The following is a 15,368-nucleotide window of genomic DNA, read 5'->3' on the forward strand; positions in this document are numbered from 1 at the left end:
TTAGACAAGTAACTATGTCTCAGTCTGAGCATCCTGTCTTTAACTCTGAGATAACAACACTGGCCTTCCTTACAGGGATATTGCTAGGAGCACTGTGAAAATATGTGAAGCCCCTGAAGCACTGAAGAGAAGCAGTACACAAATACATATTATTCCCTATAACATAGAGCAGTTATCTTACACTCACAGGCAACCCTGCCCCTCAGAACAAGATTGGAATTGATCAACATATTAGCTTATTTTAACACCGTTTACGCATTGAAGTTTTCATGCTGGGCTGCAGGCTGGACTTTTAGTAGTGGCAGATTGCCCCACCTCTTCCTGCACCCACATAGGGGAGCCTAGTGCACCTCATCCGCCCTCAATTTGTGCTCCTGCACGGATGTTGGGGCAGTGCAGTTCCCAGTACGTAAACAGTCTAAGACAGCATCTTCAGTTAGATCAAAGCACCTTCTCAAGAACAGAATCAGCCTTCATTAAATCCCATACCATGACCTGTTGCATTATTGTTATGATGAAAGTCATGCTTTCTTTTCAGGATGTAGCATTTCCACTGTTTTTTCTTCCCTTTTTTCTTGTGGACAATGGCTAATGCTTTAGATATTTCATCACCCCTCCACCTTTCACAATCATCTTCTCTCTCTGAAAGTAGCAAGAGGACTTAGGAGGTGCTTTTAGCAAGGTACTTTCAGCATCACCAGTCAGAAATGGAGTAGACAACAGGGACTTTTATGGACCAGTGGTCTCTGTGAGGTTTCAGCCAATTGTCCCCAATAAGTAGACTTTGTGGAAGAAAATGTTTTTATTAAAAAAACAACTATGCTTACTACCATTTATGTTCAAATGACCTAGTCACTATCCTAACCTAGGCTGATTCTGCACTTACTTTGTTTTTTTCTGTTCTGGATCCTGCTGAATTCAGATTGCTTTGAACTCGGGTCTTCCTCTACCCCCCCCCCAATTGAAACAGAAAGTGTTCTACACTCGACTGGGAAAGCTCAGAGAGGGGAGGGGAGCCAAGCACAGCAGAAGTCTCTTTCTTTTCTTGAATGGGGGGGGGGGAGGATGGGGGACAGCAGAGGAGGGGGAATAAATCTAAGAGGCAAATCTTTGCTGAGAGAAGTTACGCCTTCTGGAGCACAGTCACTTTAAGACAAACCTTGCAACTAGGATCCAGGAAGTCTTTGAACTGATGCCCTGGCCAATCAGGGAAGACTGCTTTACTCCAAGGCATGGAGCAGCGAGTTAATTCACAAAAAGTAGACATTTACACATTTACTCATGGTGTTTTTTGAAATATCGAGGCTTATATCCACTCCAGGATATCACGGGGAAAAGGTAGGGTCACCACGAATCAATCATGCATGTTGCAGAGGGAAAATTTAAAGTACCAAAAATCAAAATGGAAAATTGAATGCAGTGTAGACTTCAGGGACTGAGTTGATCTGGGAGTGGGTAAAAAGCCCCATGCAGACTACACCCTAGTCTTATTCCCTCAACCCCCCTTTTTCTACCACCTGTCTTTTTGGATACAAAGATCTTCAAATGCTTGCCCTTTGCCCGGCCAGGAAAACACAATTACCACCTCTCCCCTCCAAGGCTGAGCAGGAGGTAACACAGACAGCAGAACATCAAAGGGTCAGCAATGGAATTTCCCCAGTGAACTGGTTTTCCTAACAACTATATTTCACACCAAGGCACTAGATACAAAACATAGCAGCACTAAAGCAATCAATACATTGGAAAAGGAAGACATGGCAAAACATGGAGACATCATTTTGACAGTCTTATTTAATTTAAGGCAGCTTCAGGTGTTTGTGTGTGACCCTTTCATAATCGAGGAGCAGTTGGTCTCCTGATCATTCACATCTAGGAAAAGCATGGAGCCTGGGGAGTGGATAAAATTGTTTCTCCTGCTTAGAGGAACATTTTTAATGGATCTGAAAGGAAAATGGCATTTTGTTGTTTCCCAAAAGTTTTCCTTTAGGTGATGCGGCTCACATTAGTCTGATTAACTCTGGAGCTCATTTGATGCTACCGTTAAAAAACTTGCATGCGGCTGGTAAGTACTTCATTATCACTCTATCAAATGAACAGGCCTGCAGATCAATATGTGTCAGACAATGTTTCCAAGCATGGATCTCTCTTTGCTGCCAGCATAAATTCACTGCAAGGGAAGCAGACTTCTCCCTGAATTTGGCTATGGTCAGTATCATCCTTTGTAGAATATCCCCCTCCCTTCCCAGATATCTCAAACAGGACCCATTAAATTGTGATTGAAGAGCAGAGGCAAAAGTGACAGACTAGTGTTTATGGAAAAGCCAAGCAATGAAACAGAGCTCTTAATGTTCACGGAACTTTCAGGCACATTCTCTTGATTAATTCTCATGTCCTGAGAAGTTCAGAGTTTTAAAGGGAGAAGGGCCCTTGGTAACATTTATCCACTGCAGCTGTCTGCAGCTTGAAGCAGCTATAGAGGTTATGCCTCTCTGTCCCACTACTAAAACATCAAACTGAGATGGCACTAACCCAGAAATCCCAGGTGGATGATGATGCATTGAAATGTTTCTGATGGTATATTACTTACAGTTGACAGGGAAAGCCACTAAACCATGTGAGACCGACATTGTCCTCCAACTGTTGGATTGGTTTATCAGGCAGAGGACTATGTATCAGACTGACTAAGCAGTGTGATGGAATGGGGAAGGAGGAACTCCACAGTTTGGCTATGGCGACTTGATGGTGGACCAGCAATTCCATGTCTGGACTTCATAGAGGTCTCTGGCTTGGGTTGCAGAATGGTCACTTAAAGCTCTGAAATGAAGCCTAGAATGACTGATAAGCCTCTTAGGAGCATGAGTGGTATAATATGACACACAGGTCCAAGATATCAGTGTAGTGCTCCCCATCATGCTGTCTGTAGCTTCCTAGCATGCACTTAAGTATTTCCTGGCATCCACTTGCTTCTTTCCTAAATCAAAAAGCCAATCATCCTCCATTTCACTGGAACAGAAGCTGCTTCAGAAGAACCCAAGGGGCATCCCTTTTGTGCCTGTGATGTCATTTGGATATTTCAGCTTAAGAGGATGCTTGTTTTAGGAACTCTCCCAACATTTTGTGATTGGATCATAACCCCATAGTAGCAATTTTAGTGGGGTGTCTATATCCTGTTTGCGAAATTCTAAAGGTTCCCATGGATTCGATGGGGTGGGGGTGGGGGGCTGAACATATTAAAGGCCTCCATGCAGAACCTGAAGCCATCTCTGAGCAGGATTAGGCCTTGCCACATATGCAAATAGGTCTTTGGCATGTCACAGGGTGAGAGGAGTCAAAGGCATCTCAGATTACACAATGTGTCAGAGGCAGCTGTGCTTCTTCAACTAGCCTGTCCCTGTCCAATGTTGTTGCAGATCACACACTAGCAAAGAAGAAACAGAGAGGGCTGTACCAGCACAGAAACCAACCCTCTCCTTCACGCTCTTCATGCCATGGAACAAGTATTGTCAACATGGTTTGAGCATGAAAAGCTCTTCATCTGTCCCTGGCACCTAGCAGGTTCAATGAGAATGAAAATGGACTTCTCACCTCTAAGGTTCATTTCACACTCAAAAGGATGCTGCTAATTCAGATACTTGTTTTTCCCTCTCCTCTCCACCATATCATCATTATCTACAAGGAATCTGATCACCATTAGTTTCCAAGTGACCTTCCATCTGACAGTAAAGTTACATATTTTAACAGTGAGATGAAAAGCTCACTGCAAAGTAGAGAAAATTGTTCATAGGTGAAGGATATGTATAAAGTAAGAAAATGGGACATATTTTAAAGTAACTACATGGGTTTTATGAAGTGATATGCCTGTAGTATGTATGGTATTTGTGTATCTGATTTCGAAGTGTAGCCCGTGGTGACATGGCATTGGTATTGGTAATAGTAATAAAAAACAAATCTGGTTTATTTGAATAACAAATGGTGACATGAAAATTTCTACAATGTATTTATATAATCTTCAAATACCAAATCAACGCAGAGCCTTTTCTTTGGACAGATGTAATGCTAGGACTGACCAGTTTGTTCGCCTTGCAGTCCAAGGGACTCGCAAGAGTCTTCTCCAGCACCAGAGTTCAAAAGCCTCAATTCTTTGACACTCGGCCTTCCTTATGGTCCAACTTTCACAACCATACATTGCAACTGGGAATACCATAGCCTTGACTAGACACACTTTTGTTGACATCACCCTGCTGGAGAAGACTCTTGCAAGTCCCTTGGACTGCAAGGCGAACAAACCGGTCAGTCCTAGAGGAGATCAGCCCTGACTGCTCCTTAGAAGGCCAGATCCTGAAGATGAAACTCAAATACTTTGGCCACCTCATGAGAAGGAAGGACTCCCTGGAGAAGAGCCTAATGCTGGGAGCGATTGAGGGCAAAAGAAGAAGGGGATGACAGAGAATGAGGTGGCTGGATGGAGTAACTGAAGCAGTCGGTGCAAACTTAAATGGACTCCGGGGAATGGTAGAGGACAGTAAGGCCTGGAGGATCATTGTCCATGGGGTCATGATGGGTTGGACACGACTTCACAACTAACAACAACATCAACAATGCTTTACCCTCAGCAATCCTTTTAAGAAGATTTCAAAAAGTAGCATATACAGACAGATACTACCCATGTAAAACAAGCTTGAAACTATCTTTCATGTGCTTTTTTATTGTCTCTTCTACACAGATAACCATACTAAATACTTAAGCCCCATTTTGTTCAATATGACAGGACTTCCTGATCTTTTAACGATTTCTTTCCTTTTGAATAATTACAATTCTGAAATAACAGAAAGTATGGCTAAGTTTTTCCAAGGTGCCATAAAGTTGCGCCAGGATAAGCATTAGGGACAACTTGTATTTATTATTTTCCTTTGGTTTTCTTTGTATTCATTCTGTCATTTTATTCAACTTTTGACCTTGACATCTTTTTATCCTAATTTTATTGTGTTACATATGCTAGTAAAGGATTTCTGATTCTTCTTCTCTCTGCAATAAATTTTATCCTAACTTTTCATCATTTAATAATGCAAATGGAATTCAGTTTTGTCAAAGGAAATAGATATTCCAGGTTGAATAATTAATGACAAACAGTGAAGCATGGGCTGTTTCTGTTATAACATATTTGAAATAAGCAGTTTACTATAATATTGTATAAACTTTCTGTTTCATGTAAATCGCCCTGAGCCTTTGGGGAATGTGGTATATAAAAATCATAAACAAACAAACAAATAAAAAGATTTTCCATTTACTGTACCTGCAACTGGAAATCCCATCAAGAAGCACAAAAAGAAGTAAGAAGGAATGAAAATTAATTTGTGTGCATTAATCATGACCAACTAAAATGCTCTGAGAATGTTCTAGGATGGTAAAACGTATATTAGAACCAGAAGCTCACAGATAATTCCTTGACAATAGGGCCATTAAAGTACCATAGATGGTAAGCATTCATAACTGCTTTTTGAAAAAAAGTCCTTTAAATCTCAACATAATGGTCTATGATAAAGTGAATTGTGTGTAGTATGATTACTTGGGTTCTTCAAAGGACACCTTCAGGGGTTTAGTCATCCCAGCCTGCCCTTCAGCTTGAAGGACAAGTGCTCTGAAGCACTAAGAAAAAGCTTGAGTGTCTATCATCATTTGTGCAAGTTTCCATCTCCCTTACAACACTTTAGTTTTAAAGCACAAAAATTTGAATAAACACAATGTATGTAAAACTTCTGGTGTTTTGTGCTGGATCTCTCTCTCTCTCTCTCTCTCTCTCTCTCTCTCTCACACACACACACACACACACACACACATACACACACACACCCCTCCATATCTAGTAAGCCTACTCAGTTTTTAACAGGCTTTGCTATGAGACATATGTGTACGTGGGGAGCTAGGATTCAATAAATAGGACCCCCAAATTCTCTTTGGGCATGGAGCTGCAACCTGGCAACTCTAATCCAGAGGAAAAGTCCACTGTAACCAAACACAGTCTCAAGCTGTTATTGGGTTTGAGGTTGGGGATACATTTTACTTCAATGGAAGCATCTTTTCCTAAGGCCATTCAAGTTTGTGAGCCATTTTTCTATATTGTAAAGAATAATCCAACAGAGATAAAGGAAGAAGTGGGGAAAGGTGGACTGTTAGAGCTTGCCAATGTCCACATTCCCTATGAAACTAAATAAAAAGCTCTGTGGGAGAAAAGGTAGAGAGTCAAAGCATATACCCTATAATACTGCAAAATTAAACAACAGATTCAAGAGTTAGTATGTCCATATATGGGATTCAGTGGTAGTTTGGGTGGGGGGACAGCCCTGGAAAAGGGCCATTGGCCCAGTGTGACCTGGCCGTAACTACCAAATGGAAAAAGGCAGAGCCTGTGCAGCCAGGTGGTTTGGGGCGGGGCAGGGTGAGATCAGGTCCCTCTCTGGCTGAGTGGACTGAGACAGGGCAGGTGCATCATTTCCCAGAGCCAGCATGGTATAGTGGTTAAGAGCAGCAGCTTCTAATCTGGTGAGCTGGGCTTGATTCCCCACTCCTCCACATGCAGCCAGCTGGGTGACCTTGTTCTCATCACAGCCCTGTTAATGCTGTTCCGACCAAGCAGTACTTCACAGGGTGTCTGTTGTGAGGGGAGGAAGGGAAGGTGATTGTAAGCTGCTTTGACACTCTTTCTGGTAAGGAAAAGCAGGGTATAAAAACCAACTTTTCGTCTTCTTATAAAGGCTGGGTGGGTGCATCCTATCCTATTCCGCACTGCATTAAAGTCAGCCAGCCAGGCATATCTCATTCCTAGCTACAGTGAATCCAGGCCTGGTGTACATGTCTCATCCCTTGCCACAGGAAAACTGGACCCAGCAGGCACAGCTTATACTCTGGCAGAGCAAGCCCTCTAGCCCTAGAACTTCCAGTTCACACCCACCTAGAATTGCCAGCTCCCTGGAGACCTGTAGGAAATACCCCAGTGTTTCCATCCTCAGCAGTTTCAAAATCTGTTTCAATAGCATTAGAGGTCTGGGTGAATTAAATTTGTTACCGCCATCTTGGAATTTGTGCAATATTAGGATGTTTTATTAGGTTGTTGTTTTATGAATTATGATTTTACTGTTTTATTATACATGTTGTAAACCGCCATGAGCCAGAATTTCTGAGAACGGCAGTATATAAATCAAATTATCAATCAATCAATAAGGTCTTTTCACTCCTTGTTTGATTACAGCAGAGTGCTTGCGTGAGTGTCAGTAGCCCACCTTCCAAATACTGGCTTCTTTCCCATATACCACCGCCATGTTGTTTGCCTTGTTGGATTTAATAAATTGCTTCTCAGTCTTGTTGAGCTCCTCAGAGACAAAACCCATGAAGGAATTATCAGGTGTATGAGCTGTGGAGAAATAAATAGCCATGAGTTTGACTCTCATTAATGTATTAATGGGGCATCCCAGAGCTTTCTCTCCATCCTGAGGAATAAAAACTAACCTTTCTCAACAGAATGAATCAACCCAGAACACTGAGAACAATATTCCAAAAGCCCTCATTACAGCTGCACTGAATTTTGCATTCTCTCACTAGACTCCATAACATGTTGCTACATAGAAAGTGTGCCGCTGTCCTCTCCCACATCCTACCAGGATTACAGCATAAATCTTCTAATAAATCACAAGGGAACTTCTTTGTTTTTTTTCAAGTCAGTTACATTGATTTTAGAAATGAGTCCTTTGGGATGTTTCACACCCTCTGTTACAGAGTTTGGTTAACTTAATAACGGAATAATTCAGAGATATTATGAACTTTTCTTCTCATTAAACAAAACTGAATTATGGTAGTGGGGATCATACAAAGCTGGCATGACAATTTTTTAAAACCTTTTTTTAAACCTTTCTCAGCCTTTGTGCTGATAAATGTTATGTTTTGGAAAACTACATCTTGGCCGAAAATTTCCAGTGTGGTACAGCCATTTTAATAAGACAAGATGTAATAACATCATAATTCTCTGGAGTCATTTTTCAACAGCCCCCTAAATGTTCAAGAAATTGAGTTACTGCAAAGCAAGATTGTTTGGGAGAATGCATTCAAAAAACTGCATTGTTTGCGGCTTATAAATGAAAGTAAACTACATGTGTAAAGTCTGCCCTCAAATTTCCAAGCAATGTTCAAACTGTAATTTCTGAATGCTGTGGGGTTCTCCTGCCTTTTCTTCGTTTCTTGGGTTTTCACTGTAAGAAAGTTATATCATCTTCTAAAAATCAGAATCCGTGAGTTTCAGAATGTTCCCATGGAAGCTGTAAACTCCTCCCCTGGGCCTTCTCAGGTAGGATTTGGAGCCCGCAATGTTCCCAAGATGAGTTTCTGCAAATACAATGTCTAAAATCACATTTTTCAGAAACTGCCAGGAACACATTTTAATCTTCTAGGACAGGGGTAGTCAAACTGCAGCCCTCCAGATGTCCATGGACTACAATTCCCATGAGCTCCTGCCAGAACAATGGGAGGGGCTCATGGGAATTGTAGTCCATGGACACCTGGAGGGCCGCAATTTGACTACCTCTGTTCTAGGACATACTACTGTTGATCTAAAAGTTTCCCTTCAACATAATTTCAAAGGGAAAATCCAATGTGAAAGTGCTGATTTAGAATTCCGTGAGATTCCTTGAAAAAGGAATATGTTTCCTCATTCAATATAGATCCTCATATCTTATCATGACTTAGAGATGTTAATCAATTTAGCTGGACCTTTCAAACACTCTCTGTACAGTCCTACGGAATATGACTTATATGTCTCACACTCTCCACAGTTCGATTAAATACTCATCCTACCCTACCCTATCAGCAGGTGGAAGTAGTTTTCACCCACTCTGAATGCATCTCACCCACTCCTTGTAATTTCTTCCTATGCCTTCATGCACTTTCTGTTGCTTTGGAAGGACTCTTCATACATCTGATGAAATCAGCTCTGTCTCACAAGCATATTATATGCAGGAATAAGTTTTGTTGGCCTTTAAGGTACTACCAGACTGTTGTTTAAGAAGATCCTTTTTGAAGTAAAAACTCACATACAACTGTGTGTGTATGGGGGAGGAGGGGAGAAAACATAGGAAAAAACAGCGACAGCTCTGCAAGCAAAAACTAAGCCTCTTCCATAGCCAGTCTTGCTCAAGGGGAAAATTGTTCGACCAAGTAGTCACACTGCAGGAGAACTTTCTTCAGCTGGGTATGATTTTGAATTTCCAGTGAAACAACAGCACTGAACTAGAATGAGACCTCTGATTCTTGCTCTGTGCAGCAAGGGCTTCTAGAGTGCTCAAATGTCCCTGACAGTGCAAGACTTCTGGTTGCTATGATCCTCCTAAACCTCTTCTCTCTTTTTAACCTCTGAGCAATCCTCCTGCATTTTCTCTCTGCATTTCCCCAGCTGTTTGTTAACATCCCCCCCATTCAATCACAGGTACAAGTGCATGTATAAAAGAAAGAAGCGGAGGTAGAGGGTGATCAGATTTTTAACATAACAACCAGTTCAGAAAGCCCTGCTTGTTTCACTGCTAATCTAATCCTGAGGTTATTTTGACCATAATGCCATATCATACTCTCTTCCTGCTGTCACCTTCCTTCTCACTGGGTGAGGAATGATTGGTTATCTTGGCAGACAGAGAGAGAGATGCATACATTGAAATATCTCCATGCCAGGAATGAGTATTTTTGCCCTATGCCAGGGAGAAGGGGAAATGCTAGGGCAGCCCAAAAACATAATTAGCAAAACAGTGGGAGTGGGACAGTAAAGTATGAAAGCTAATTAAAATGACAAACCCCATTAAGCGGGCTTTTCCTTGGGGCATCGTTGTCAAGGTTAAGGTCAGGTACAAGCAGCAAATCTGTCCATCCTGAGCCCTTGGGAAATCAACTTTGAGTTGAGGGCGTCATGCAGCAGTGTCTCTTAGCATCCGTTCCATTGCAAGAAGGTGGTCTAGCACACACTGACAGACATATTTTGTCTGACTCCCTGCCTTGGTGGCACAATTGGGTCTTGTCCATTTTGAAAGACCTTCAGATCTATCCCCAGGATTTTATTTCTATCAGCTTTGAAAACGGCACATCCATAAATCCAGACAAATGATTCTGACAACCTGTTCAACCGAGGATGGAGAAGAGGGAGCGCCTCAGGCACATGCACAGTGGCCATGAGAACTGACTCTGTGAATATTTGAATGGCTTCCAGCTCAACAAACCATCACCTGACTATCTTCAAGGCAAATAATGAAGGAATGCATTGGGAAGGGAGGAGAGATTGATGATGATGATGATGATTGCTACTACTACTAGATATGTTGCTATTTATTATTATAAGATTTATACACTTTTGAGGCTATATGTCACAGCATTGTAGCAAATTGTCTGAGAATGCCTTTTTGTCACCTTGAATTCACAGGTGGACATTCCAGACTAGCATTATCAAGCTCTGGCCAAAAAAGAAAAGGAGGCAAATCAGCAAGACCAGCAAGGAAGGCTCTTTAATGGCTTTAGGTTGGAGCTGGTCAGGATATCTGGTTTGACCATTCTAGAAGCTTCTGTATCAAGCTCTTCCCCAGTCCACTTTTACAAAGTTCATTTCTTTCCTGCTTTGCTTGTTGTGTCTCTCAGAATGTAGGATAGATCTCTGCCTTGACATGACCGTCTTTTTAAAAAACTCAGGCTACAATGGAGATTTCCTAAGCTATCCTTACAAATGAGGTGTGCTGGCAACACTAGAAGAACATGAAATATGCTTGATTGATCTTGAAGGAAGAGTAGGTGAACATCAAATGTGAAAGCATGGTTGATTCTACTCAGAGGATTTCCCCAGTTTCAGCCACCCAGTTAAAGAGGGGTTTATGTAGACATGACATCATTCTCTCTGTTGAAATGAAAGGGAAGGTACACCTTGTGTTGGAATAAACAGAAATGCCTCCATCCTTTGCATTTTCACAGTGAACTGCCTGAGGTTATTTTTTGAAAGAAATGGTGGGTCAGAATACTGTGGCTGTACAAAAGCAGGGAGATTGGAAAGGGAGGGAATGGTCATCAGTGACCCTGGGGGGGGGGGCAGGATCAGCATCAGTGTCGTTGCCAATCCAGCTCAGATGTAGGTTGATGGGGGAGGAGTTTTTGTTCCTTTATGGGTGAGGGCCAAGATTACAGCATAATTACCACAGTATAGCAATACAAAACAAGGGAGACTGGGAAGAGAGGGAATTGTCACCAGGGGAGGGGATTGGTACCAATTTCTTGTTCAGCACTACAATGGAACTCAAATTAAGGAAGAAACCAATTCATTTTACAGTGAGATTAGGGGCAGTATCTTGTTCAGTGTTGTAACTGAGTAAATGCACAGTTTTTTTTTTAATAAAGGATATAGAATCGTACTATTCTTGAGCAGTGCTACATAAGCACAAAAAGTCTTTTAAAAGTTGTTGAAGAATCATGATAGTACAATGATGGGAGGGTAAACTGTAACGCCAATCTGCAACATGATCACCATAGGAAGAAAATCCTTTGTATAGAATAAGCCTGTATGTACCTCAAGTGCATCCTGATGGGATCTGAGTGGCAGTGACTTCCCAGGAACAAATCTTGTGACCACGGTACAGAGTGCATAAACTGTACTCTGCTATAGCAAATAATGCAAATTCCACCATACTGATGATTTAGACAGAGGGAGGAAAGAAAACTGACAGCATCTTGGTGCTCTCATATAAATTCCAGTGTGGCTGCATTTAGAATACTGTGTCATTCTATTAAAAAAGTGTGCCTGGCCTCAGCCAGGGCCAGGGCCTTTTCAGTCCTGGCCATGACATGGTGGAATGAGCTCCTGGAAGAGCTGAGGGCCCTGCAGGAACTCTCCCAGTTCCACAGGTGTTTGGTTGAGGCCAGAGCTATCCTCATTACAGCGGGAACATCTAACTGTCTCTCCATTTATCCCCCAGAGGTATGGCAGGGGGGGGGAGGTTGCTGCCACTGATGATCATGTTTTAAGGCATGGAGGTTTTATGCTTTTATTGTGGAGATCTTACCTGCAACCCACCACAAGCCCGCCAGTCTGGGAGTGGCGAGTAACAAACAAACAAACAAACAAACAAATAAATGTGGAGCTAGAAAGGAGCAGAATGAGTGACTAACAGGTTTGAGTGCCTTTCTCACAAGGAAAAGTTTTTTTCCAACCCCATTCCCCCCAAAAATATAAATGCAAGGACATGGGAGAAGCTTATACAATTATATGAAACTAGTAATCAAGCCCGCTGCAGCTAAATGCAGCGGGCGCTAGGCACTTACTGTGGGTGAGTCGGCGGCAGCAGCGGCGGGCTTCTTTCTGTAACCGAGGATTAGTTATGCGGGAGTCCCAAAGGCAGGACCTGCTGTCCCTGGGTCTACAGTCAAAGGGGCTTGAAACCAGCCCAGGAAGGGGGCGGACAGGAGGACGCCTGTGAAGGCCTGAAGGAAAAACCGGGGTGTGAGGGAAGAGGCGAGGGGCTCGTTCCCGCGCTAGATGGCGCTGTTGGCCCCACCTCGCTCGCTCGCTCGCTTCCTTCTTGGGCTTGCCGGAGGCCGGGTCTGTTGGGCGGCGATGCCCTGGCTCAGCATTCTCGAGGGCTGTGCGGGGCCGCTCTTGTTCCGCCTCGTGCTGCCGCCGCCGCCTTTGCTCCGAGGGGCTGGCTGCTGGCTTCTGTGGCCGTGGAAGAGCCATGAATCTGGGGTAAGGCAGCATCAGAGCGGGCGTCTCTTCTCCTCTGCGCTGGGCGGCCGCGTGAGCTTCGGGGATCTCTCCCCATTGTTATCGCCGGAGGGCTTCCTTAAGGAGGCGGGCAGAAGCGGGCGGCAGGCGAGCGGGCCAAGACGACGCGGCGACTCCTCTTGCGCTGCTCCGCTCAGCAGTGAGCGGCGGCGCTGGTGCAGGAATGCCGCGCAAAGAGGAGCGCGGCTGCCTCGTGACGCCCCGCGCCGTGGCCGCTTGGCTCCTCTTGTCGTTCTTCGCCCGGGGTGAGTGGCCGGGGGCGGAGGGGACCGGGAGACATTTTGTCGTGCTGGGGAGGGAGGACGGGGCGGCGGGGGGAGGGAGAGAGGGAGAGCGAATAAATAGGCGACGCCGGGGAGGCGCCGCGCCAGCCGGGCTGCCCCCTGCCCGTGCAGGGAACCGGATGCGGAGGGCGCTTCCCCTTTCCATGAAGTTTGTTGGCGGGATGGGCTGGCGGAGCGGCGGCCGAAAGAGCGGAGGAAGTTGCCTCCCGGGGAAAGTGGGATGCGGCGGCGGCGTTTCTCCTCATAGTCCGGCTCCCCCCGAAGGCTGAACTCACAGTTTTGGCGCCGGGGAAGACAGAATCAAAATGGGCGTGGGGCTGGGAGCCGGGGCGACTGCCGCGGGACTGCCGAGGGCTCCCTCGGGCGGCAGCCTGACGCGGCGAGAGGCGCTTCGCGCCTCTCGCCGCGTCAGGCCGGGAGCAACTGCGAGCCGCGCTGTGCGCCGCTCGCAGTTGCTGGGGCTGGGAATCGGAGGGACCAATCGGCAGGCGCTTCGCGCCTGCGGATTGGTCCCTCCGATTGTCTGTCGTGAGGAAGGGTCCAATCTGGACCCTTCCTCATCACGGACAAATCCCACCTCGGCAGCCCTTAACGCTTTATTTAGTCCGTGGCGCCCGTGGCGCCACGGGCGGTTTAAAGATTCTGAGAATTGGGTAGAGAGTCCCTCCTCCTTTCTGTCACATAATGCTAGAAATGAGTTTCCAGTGAGAAAAACAGGGAAAAAAACCATGGAGTCAAAAGAGGCCATACAGGCCTTCTAGTCCAACCCCCTGCTAAGTACAGGACCAGCCTAAAGCATTCAGACGTATCTGTTCAGCCGCTGCTTGAAGACTGTCAGTGAGGGGGAGCTCACCAACTCCTTAGGCAGCCTATTCCACTGCTGAACTACTCTGTCTGAGAATCTCCCCCCCCCCCCACACACACACAATATCTAGCCAGTGCCATTGTAGACTCCATGATGAAATGTGCTACAACTACTTACGAAACATTGTCATGAACTGCTTAGCATTCAGGTTCCAGTAGCCCCAGTTTGTCCGGTACCCATGCAGTGTGGCATACTCCTCATGATTGTATGCAGGCTCTGTCCCAAAAGTGTCAATTACTCTAACACGGCACCTGTGCCAGGGAAGAGGGGAAGAAAAGCCAGTTAGGTATTGAGGGACACCCAAATAAAAAAAACATGAGTTGCAGATTCATTATCCAGAGGCGCTGTACCATACGATGCTTTCTTTGTGTGGACTGTGGTTTCAAGAAACATCTGAGGGCCCTGGGGTCCCTTGCAGGCAGGCAGAGATAGACCTCTCACATCAGGGACCAAGGACTATCAGCATCTGTGCTACTGGTGTGTGGTACTACGTGCCCTGAACATGAACTCTGGGACAATAAACTGAGATGAAGTCAGCTGTGACATGAAGCAGGGCAGCCCACGCAACCAGAGTTGAACTGGAAAGAGGGAAGGATGCTCTTACAGCATGAGAAATCGAAGTCTAGATGATAGCATAGACCGATGAGGGAGATTTAGGAATTGGAAGCATAAGGAAAAACAGACAAACTGCTGGTCACTCAAGTACCTTTAGCCAAACCAAACTTTTATACAACACTAAATCAATGCATGGAAATGTATCCATCAGGTGCACTTCCATCAAGATATTATGAGTTCATTCATAGGGTTCCTGTAAATCTATTCTTCCTTGACAAATAAGGCAGGCAGAAGATAGTATACAAGAACCTGCATTTTCTTTGTTTTCATGATCAATGGCAACATTTTATCACATGGACTTGTACATGCACAGTAAATTGTAAAGGGGATGATGAATGGGTACATAACTGCAACCATTTGGATGGGCTTTCCTGTCTGTCCAACTTCCAACTGCTACCTTTTGTCAAATTTCCTGAATACATGCAGCATGAAATCATAACAACCCTGGTATATAACCCTGGTCAGATTAGCTTTGGACCAGCAACACCAGTATTTATGCTAGACAATCTCTCCAGATGCTTGTCTTCTGGGACAATGTGGTGTTTTTTAGCCTTGGACCAATGCAACATGCACCATTGCGATATTGTGATATCACCTATTACTCATACAAGGAGGACATATGGCTAGCCTTTCTCCATCTTGCTCAGTGTGGGAAACTCCTTCCCCCCCTCCCCACTAACGTTTTAAAGAATATACCAAAATAATGAAAAAAGGGATGTCAGTGTGATCTACCTACCATAGTTCCACACCCCTGAATCAGTGTCCAGCAACATCATACCCCCTTATCTACAATATGTTTTGCCCTGCCTTTCCTCAA

General features: G+C 44.6%; 1 protein-coding gene across 8 annotated transcripts in view; it reads right to left on the bottom strand.

Moving 5' to 3' along the window:
• The window catches only part of MGAT5B (alpha-1,6-mannosylglycoprotein 6-beta-N-acetylglucosaminyltransferase B), a 280,817-nt gene that overhangs the window by 48,823 nt on the left and 216,626 nt on the right, over positions 1-15,368 (bottom strand). For all 8 annotated transcript variants that reach the window (XM_077327653.1, XM_077327655.1, XM_077327659.1 and 5 more), the window contains 2 exons: positions 14,054-14,187; positions 7,278-7,408 (listed from right to left, as the gene is read on the bottom strand). In XM_077327653.1, the coding sequence (XP_077183768.1) occupies positions 7,278-7,408; positions 14,054-14,187 (265 nt within the window). The remainder of the gene's footprint in view (positions 1-7,277; positions 7,409-14,053; positions 14,188-15,368) is intronic.

Source organism: Paroedura picta, chromosome 3 (genome assembly GCF_049243985.1).
Source record: "Paroedura picta isolate Pp20150507F chromosome 3, Ppicta_v3.0, whole genome shotgun sequence".
Classification (NCBI taxonomy): Eukaryota; Metazoa; Chordata; class Lepidosauria; order Squamata; family Gekkonidae; genus Paroedura; species Paroedura picta.